The sequence below is a fragment of the Oncorhynchus gorbuscha genome, unplaced genomic scaffold, assembly GCF_021184085.1.
Source record: "Oncorhynchus gorbuscha isolate QuinsamMale2020 ecotype Even-year unplaced genomic scaffold, OgorEven_v1.0 Un_scaffold_11916, whole genome shotgun sequence".
NCBI classification, from domain to species: domain Eukaryota; kingdom Metazoa; phylum Chordata; class Actinopteri; order Salmoniformes; family Salmonidae; genus Oncorhynchus; species Oncorhynchus gorbuscha.
The window spans coordinates 397-9,224 of NW_025754374.1; the positions used below are offsets into that span (position 1 = coordinate 397).

Here is an 8,828-nt window from a genome sequence, read left to right on the forward strand (position 1 = left end):
GAAGTGGAAGTGGGAAAGGGAGAGGGAAAGGGAGAGGGAGAGGGAGAGGGAGAGGGAAAGGGAGAGGGAGAGGGAGAGGGAGAGGGAAAGGGAGAGGGAGAAGGGAGAGGGAGAGGGAGAGGGAGAAAGGGAGAGGGAAAGGGAAAGGGAAAGGGAGAGGGAGAGAGGGAAAGGGAGAGGGAGAGGGAGTGGGAGAGGGAAGGGAAAGGGAGAGGGAAAGGGAGAGGGAGAGGGAGAGGGAGAGGGAAAGGGAAAGGGAGAGGGAGAGGGAGAGGGAAAGGGAGAGGGAAAGGGAAAGGGAGAGGGAGAGGGAAAGGGAGAGGGAGAGGGAAAGGGAGAGGGAGGGAGAGGGAAAGGGAGAGGGAGAGGAAAGGGAGAGGGAAAGGGAGAGAGGAGAGGGAGAGGGAGAGGGAGAGGGAGAGGGAAAGGGAGAGGGAAAGGGAGAGGGAGAGGGAGAGGGAGAGGGAAGGAAGGGAGAGGAGAGGGAAAGGGAGAGGGAAAGGAGAGGGAAAGGGAGAGGGAGAGGGAGAGGGAAAGGGAGGGGAGAGGGAGAGAGGGAGAGGGAAAGGGAAAGGGAGAGGGAAAGGGAAGGGAGAGGGAGAGGGAGAGGGAAAGGGAGAGGGAGAGGGAGAGGGAGAGGGAAAGGGAGTGGGAGAGGGAAAGGGAGAGGGAAAGGGAGAGGGAGAGGGAGAGGGAAAGAGAGAGGGAGTGGGAGTGGGAGTGGGAGAGGGAAAGGGAGAGGGAAAGGGAGAGGGAAAGGGAGTGGGAGAGGGAAAGGGAAAGGGAGTGGGAGAGGGAAAGGGAGTGGGAGAGGGAAAGGGAGAGGGAAAGGGAGAGGGAAAGGGAGAGGGAAAGGGAGTGGGAGAGGGAAAGGGAGAGGGAGAGGGAGAGGGAGAGGGAGAGGGAGAGGGAGAGGGAAAGGGAGAGGGAGAGGGAAAGGGAAAGGGAGAGGGAGTGGGAGAGGGAGAGGGAGAGGGAAAGGGAGTGGGAGAGGGAAAGGGAAAGGGAGAGGGAAAGGGAGAGGGAGAGGGAGAGGGAGTGGGAGAGGGAAAGGGAAGGAGAGGGAGAGGGAGTGGGAGAGGGAAAGGGAGAGGGAAAGGGAGAGGGAGAGGGAAAGGGAGAGGGAGAGGGAAAGGGAGAGGGAGAGGGAGAGGAGAGGGGAAAGGGAGTGGGAGAGGGAGAGGGAGAGGGAAAGGGAGAGGGAGTGGGAGAGGGAAAGGGAGAGGGAGAGGGAGAGGGAAAGGGAAAGGGAGAGGGAAAGGGAGAGGGAGAGGGAGAGGGAAAGGGAGAGGGAGAGGAGAGGGAAGAGGGAAAGGGAGAGGGAAAGGGAGAGGGAAGGGAGAGGGAGAGGGAAAGGGAAAGGGAGAGGGAAAGGGAGAGGAGGGGAGAGGGAGAGGGAGAGGGAGAGGGAAAGGGAAAGGGAAGGGAGTGGGAGAGGGAGAGGGAAAGGGAGTGGGAGAGGGAGAGGGAAAGGGAGAGGGAGAGGGAAAGGGAGAGGGAGAGAGAGAGGGAAGGGAGAGGGAGAGAGGAGAGGAGAGGGAGAGGGAGAGGGAAAGGGAGGGAGAGGGAAAGGGAGAGGGAGAGGGAGAGGGAGAGGGAGAGGGAGTGGGAGAGGAAGGGAGAGGGAGAGAGGGAGAGGGAAAGGGAGAGGGAGAGGGAGAGGGAGAAGGAGAGGGAAAGGGAGAGGGAGAGGGAGAGGGAAAGGAGAGGGAGTGGAGAGGGAAGGGAGAGGGAGAGGGAGAGGGGGAGGGAGTGGGAGAGGGAGAGGGAGAGAGAGAGAGGGAGTGGGAGAGGGAGTGGGAGAGGGAGAGGGAGTGGAGGTAACTTATGTTCCATCATAAGATAAGGAAGTGTATAAGGTCAAGTGTGTGGCCGTGGTCTCAGGATATTTAGTCTTTAGTATTAATCGACAGCTGGTTGTGTGCTGGGAGAGAGGGAGGGGTGTTAACCTTCAGGCGGAAATGTTAAAAGATACTGATGAGCTGAAGCACTGCTAGGACAGGAGGTATTTACAGGGGGAGTACATTCTGATGAGAGCTGAAGCACTGCTAGGACAGAGGTATTTACAGGGGGTGATACATTCTGATGAGAGCTGAAGCACTGCTAGGACAAGAGGCATTTTACGTGGGGGTAGCAGTAGCACATCCTGATTTATATTAGCAGCCAACTGCCAGGACAAGATGTACTCCACATGTGGCAGTAGCACATCCGACGAGAATGAATAATCACAGGACAGGCATTTACAGGGGGCAGTACATCCTGAAGATATTTCACTGTCCGTCGTATCAGATACTACAGGTGGGCAGTGAGTTAACATCCTGGGATTTATATCAGCTAACCGCCAGGACAGATACTACAGGGGGCAGCACATCCTGGATGAGAGCCTAGCTAATCGCTGGGACAGATAGTATCACAGGGGGGTGGGGCAGTAGCACATTCCTGATGAGACAGCTAACTATGGGACAGAGGCATTTACAGGGGGTAGTAATATCCTGAAGAGAGCTGAAGCACTGCTGGGACAGAGGTATTTACAGGGGGGTAGTACATTCTGATGAGAGCTGAAGCACTGCACAGGACAGAGGTATTTACAGGGGGGTAGTACATTCTGATGAGAGCTGAATAACTGCCAGGGGCCAGAGGCATTTACAGGGGGGTATATTATCCTGATGAGAGCTGAAGCACTGCTAGGACAGAGGTATTTACAGGGGGGGGGGGGTAGTACATTCTGATGAGAGCTGAAGCACTGCTGGGACAGAGGTATTTACAGGGGGGGTAGTACATTCTGATGAGAGCTGAAGCACTGCTGGGACAGAGGTATTTACAGGGGGGGTAGTAGTACATTCTGATGAGAGCTGAAGCACTGCTAGGACAGAGGTATTTACAGGGGGTGTAGTACATTCTGATGAGAGCTGAAGCACTGCTGGGACAGAGGTATTTACAGGGGGGTAGTAGTACATTCTGATGAGAGCTGAAGCACTGCTAGGACAGAGGTATTTACAGGGGGGGTAGTACATTCTGATGAGAGCTGAAGCACTGCTAGGACAGAGGTATTTACAGGGGGGTAGTACATTCTGATGAGAGCTGAAGCACTGCTAGGCCAGAGGTATTTACAGGGGGGTAGTAGTACATTGATGAGAGCTGAAGCACTGCTAGGACAGAGGTATTTACAGGGGGGTAGTACATTCTGATGAGAGCTGAAGCACTGCTAGGACAGAGGTATTTACAGGGGGGTAGTACATTCTGATGAGAGCTGAAGCACTGCTAGGACAGAGGTATTTACAGGGGGGTAGTACATTCTGATGAGAGCTGAAGCACTGCTGGGACAGAGGTATTTACAGGGGGGTAGTAGTACATTCTGATGAGAGCTGAAGCACTGCTAGGACAGAGGTATTTACAGGGGGGTAGTAGTACATTGATGAGAGCTGAAGCACTGCTAGGACAGAGGTATTTACAGGGGGGGTAGTACATTCTGATGAGAGCTGAAGCACTGCTAGGACAGAGGTATTTACAGGGGGGAGTAGTACATTCTGATGAGAGCTGAAGCACTGCTAGGACAGAGGTATTTACAGGGGGGTAGTACATTCTGATGAGAGCTGAAGCACTGCTGGGACAGAGGTATTTACAGGGGGGGTAGTACATTCTGATGAGAGCTGAAGCACTGCTAGGCCAGAGGTATTTACAGGGGGGTAGTAGTACATCTGATGAGAGCTGAAGCACTGCTAGGACAGAGGTATTTACAGGGGGGGGTAGTACATTCTGATGAGAGCTGAAGCACTGCTGGGACAGAGGTATTTACAGGGGGGTAGTACATTCTGATGAGAGCTGAAGCACTGCTAGGACAGAGGTATTTACAGGGGGGGTAGTAGTACATTGATGAGAGCTGAAGCACTGCTAGGACAGAGGTATTTACAGGGGGGTAGTAGTAGTACATTCTGATGAGAGCTGAAGCACTGCTAGGCCAGAGGTATTTACAGGGGGGTAGTAGTACATTGATGAGAGCTGAAGCACTGCTAGGCCAGAGGTATTTACAGGGGGTAGTAGTACATTGATGAGAGCTGAAGCACTGCTAGGCCAGAGGTATTTACAGGGGGGTAGTAGTACATTGATGAGAGCTGAAGCACTGCTAGGCCAGAGGTATTTACAGGGGGTAGTAGTACATTGATGAGAGCTGAAGCACTGCTAGGACAGAGGTATTTACAGGGGGTAGTAGTAGTACATTCTGATGAGAGCTGAAGCACTGCTAGGACAGAGGTATTTACAGGGGGTAGTAGTACATCTGATGAGAGCTGAAGCACTGCTAGGCCAGAGGTATTTACAGGGGGGTAGTAGTACATCTGATGAGAGCTGAAGCACTGCTAGGACAGAGGTATTTACAGGGGGGTAGTAGTACATTGATGAGAGCTGAAGCACTGCTAGGCCAGAGGTATTTACAGGGGGGTAGTAGTACATTGATGAGAGCTGAAGCACTGCTAGGACAGAGGTATTTACAGGGGGGGTAGTAGTACATTGATGAGAGCTGAAGCACTGCTAGGCCAGAGGTATTTACAGGGGGGGTAGTAGTACATTGATGAGAGCTGAAGCACTGCTAGGCCAGAGGTATTTACAGGGGGGGTAGTAGTACATTGATGAGAGCTGAAGCACTGCTAGGACAGAGGTATTTACATTTACATTACATTTACATTTAAGTCATTTAGCAGACGCTCTTATCCAGAGCGACTTACAAATTGGTGCATTCACCTTATGACATCCAGTGGAACAACCACTTTACAATAGTGCATCTAAATATTTTAAGGGGGGAGGGGGTGAGAAGGATTACTTTATCCTATCCTAGGTATTCCTTAAAGAGGTGGGGTTTCAGGTGTCTCCGGAAGGTGGTGATTGACTCCGCTGTCCTGGCGTCGTGAGGGAGTTTGTTCCACCATTGGGGAGCCAGAGCAGCGAACAGTTTTGACTGAGCTGAGCATTCTGATGAGAGCTGAAGCACTGCTAGGACAGAGGTATTTACAGGGGGGGTAGTACATTCTGATGAGAGCTGAAGCACTGCTAGGACAGAGGTATTTACAGGGGGGGGTAGTACATTATGATGAGAGCTGAAGCACTGCTAGGACAGAGGTATTTCCAGGGGGAGGTAGTAGTACATTGATGAGAGCTGAAGCACTGCTAGGACAGGTATTTCGATCCCCGGGACCACCCATACGTAGAATGTATACACACATGACTGTAAGTCGCTTTGAATAAAAGCGTCTGCTAAATGACATATATTTGATGAGAGCTGAAACACTGCTAGGACAGAGGTATTTACAGGGGGGGTAGTAGTACATTCTGATGTAGTTTCAAAAGGAGTCTACTGTTCATTAATCATCACACTGCCATACTCCCCTCTCACCATACACCCCCCCACACTCTCTAGTGTCTCTGACTGGCTCGTGGAGAGTTCCTGTGTTTGTAATCATGGTCACGCTCCTCATCGTGGGCTCTCAAGAGAAACCACCTGTCCCTGGCAACTCGGGTGAGCTGTCAGGACAGGTGTTGTCGTTCGCTGCTAACACCATCTACATGGCCATCTCCTGCAGTAACCTCCACTTGGGCCCCGAGAGAGATACCAGCAGTGTCTCCGCAGGTCAGATAACACACACACACACACACACGCACGCACGCACGCACGCACGCACGCACGCACACACACACACACACACAAACGTAGGCGTTGTACTGCAGTAACTAACCATCAGCCACAAAAAGCTCTCTAAGTCATAATTCTATATTAATTCAGTAGATGTTGAAGGTTTGGACTGATTTAACGACCACTTTCAATCACGTTTTCAATCCAAATATACTTCATTGTCTTGACTGTCACAGGCACAACGGCTTAACACCTCTCATCTCTCCTCTCCTCACTCCTTCCTTTCCTCATCTCCCCCTCCTCTCTCTCTGTAGATGGGGTGGACTCTGTGGGCCCTGGCCCTTCCGGTCCCCCCTCTGTCTTCCCGTTCCCCCGTCAGGCCCGTCCTGAGCTGGGGGGTCTCTTCCAGAAGGAGAAGGGGTCCCAAAGAGCCAGTGATATCTACTTTGTCCTGCTGGCCTGGGCTTTTGTACTGGTCCAAGTCTGGCTCAATCTCTGGATGCTACAACTACTGCCTATCCCAGTGGCTGGTAATATCTGAAACACTCACACACACACACACACACACACACACACACACACACACACACACACACACACACACACACACACACACACACACACACACCGACCCAGGCGAGCGCACACACACGCACATACACACACACCGACCCAGGCGAGCGCACACACACACACACACACATACACACACACCGACCCAGGCGAGCGCACACACACACACACACATACACACACACCGACCCAGGCGAGCGCACACACACACACACATACACACACACCAACCCAGGCGAGCGCACACACACACACACACACATACACACACACCGACCCAGGCGAGCGCACACACACACACACATACACACACACCAACCCAGGCGAGCGCACACACACACACACACACACACACACACACACACACACACACACACACACACACACACACACACACACACACACACACACACACACACACACACACACACCGACCCAGGCGAGCGCACACACACGCACATACACACACACCGACCCAGGCGAGCGCACACACACACACACACACATACACACACACCGACCCAGGCGAGCGCACACACACACACACACACACACACACATACACACACACCAACCCAGGCGAGCGCACACACACACACACACACACACACACACACCGACCCAGGCGAGCACACACACACACACACACACACACACACACACACACACACACACACACACACACACACACACACACACACACACACACACACACACACACACACACACACACACACACGACCCAGGCGAGCGCGCACACACACACACACACACACACACACACACACACACACACACACACACACACACACACACACACATTGACTCTGGCGCGCGCACACACACACACACACACACACACACACACACACACACACACACACACACACACACACACACACACACACACACACACACACACACACACACACAAATGCATAACAGTGTGTGTGTGTGTGTTTGTGTGTGTGTGTTGCAGTGTGGGTGTTGAAGAAGCTGGTGGTACATTTTGGTCTGAAGCGGTTCGCTGAGAAGACTCTGTCGTCATGGTGGGTAGGACTGGAGAAGTTTGGCCGTGAGCGACAGGACGCCATCATGCCTGGACCAATCAAAGGACTCGTTCAGTTCCTGCTACGCGTTGACACCAAGGTAATGGCCCACCCCCTGGCCAACCCCATAAGATAAACAGCCACCCTGCCAAACTCCCTGAGACACACAGCCACCCTGTATTTTTATAAACCACTTCCTGATCTATCTCTGGTCACCGCTGGAGGGTGCTGATGCATACAACACTGTAGACAAGATACAACACAATTGTTATCCACAGTGATTGTGTGATTTTGATCGGCTAGCAGCAGGGTAGTGTGCTGTCTACCCTGGGGTAACGGTTCTGGACAGTTAAGGTAAGTGTTGAAGCTGGGTGAAGAGGCAGGAGCTGGTCTTCTCTGTGATATATGAATGATCTCTTATGAGTTAATAATACTGAATCAAATCTCTATAGGCTAAATATTACTACTAGAATGATCTCACAGTTAATATTACTACTGAATGATCTACAGGTGCTGTACTACTGAATGATCTCCCTACAGGTTAATATGACTAGAATGATATCTATGAGGCTAATATTACTACTGAATGATACCCTATGGATTAATATTACTACTGAATGATCTCCTTACAGGTTAACTCTATTACTACTGAATGATCACCTACAGGTTAATAAACCCCACTGAATGATCTTCCCTACAAGGTTGACATGACTGCAGACAATACTGAATGATCCCTACAGGTTAATAAACAGGGTCAATATTACTACTGAATGATCTCCCTACAGGTTAATATTACTACTGAATGATCTCCCTACAGGTTAATATGACTACTGAATGATCTCCTACAGGTTAATATTACTACTGAATGATCTCCCTTATGGGTTAATATTACTACTGAATGATCTCCTTACAGGTTAATATTACTACTGAATGATCTCCTACAGGTTAATATTACTACTGAATGATCTCCCTTATGGGTTAATATTACTACTGAATGATCTCCTACTGAATGACTTCCTTATGGGGTTAAAACTACTGAATGATCTCCTTTTACAGGTTAATATTACTACTGAATGATCTCCCTACAGGTTAATAAACTACTGAATGATCTCCTACAGGTTAATATTACTACTGAATGATCCCCTACAGGTTATCATTACTGAATGATCTCCCTACAGGTTAATATTACTACTGAATGATCTCCCTACAGGTTAATATTACTACTGAATGATCTCCCTACAGGTTAATATTACTACTGAATGATCTCCTTATGGGTTAATATGACTACTGAATGATCTCCCTACAGGTTAATATGACTACTGAATGATCTCCCTACAGGTTAATATTACTACTGAATGATCTCCCTACAGGTTAATATTACTACTGAATGATCTCCCTACAGGTTATATTACTACTGAATGATCTCCCTACAGGTTAATATTACTACTGAATGAGCTCCCTACAGGTTATATTACTACTGAATGATCTCCCTACAGGTTATATTACTACTGAATGATCTCCCTACAGGTTATATTACTACTGAATGATCTCCCTACAGGTTAATATTACTACTGAATGATCTC

General features: G+C 50.3%; 1 protein-coding gene across 1 annotated transcript; it reads left to right on the plus strand.

Annotated features, from left to right (window-relative positions):
• The first annotated feature begins 5,113 nt into the window (after positions 1 to 5,113).
• Positions 5,114 to 7,381, plus strand: LOC124030477 (transmembrane protein 245-like). Its single transcript, XM_046341808.1, has 3 exons — positions 5,114 to 5,620; positions 5,938 to 6,153; positions 7,176 to 7,381. Exons 1-3 carry the CDS (start codon positions 5,452 to 5,454, stop codon positions 7,379 to 7,381), a joined length of 591 nt encoding a protein of 196 aa, XP_046197764.1. The 5' UTR covers positions 5,114 to 5,451.
• Positions 7,382 to 8,828: the final 1,447 nt, after the last annotated feature.

What these genes read in the sequence shown, in the direction of transcription:
- LOC124030477 (XM_046341808.1), top strand. Translation starts at nt 5,452, where the DNA reads ATGGTCACGCTCCTCATCGTGGGCTCTCAAGAGAAACCACCTGTCCCT. An exon ending in TACCAGCAGTGTCTCCGCAG is followed by an intron (nt 5,621 to 5,937) that starts GTCAGATAACAC and finishes CTCTCTCTGTAG; the next exon opens with ATGGGGTGGACTCTGTGGGC. An exon ending in ACTGCCTATCCCAGTGGCTG is followed by an intron (nt 6,154 to 7,175) that starts GTAATATCTGAA and finishes TGTGTGTTGCAG; the next exon opens with TGTGGGTGTTGAAGAAGCTG.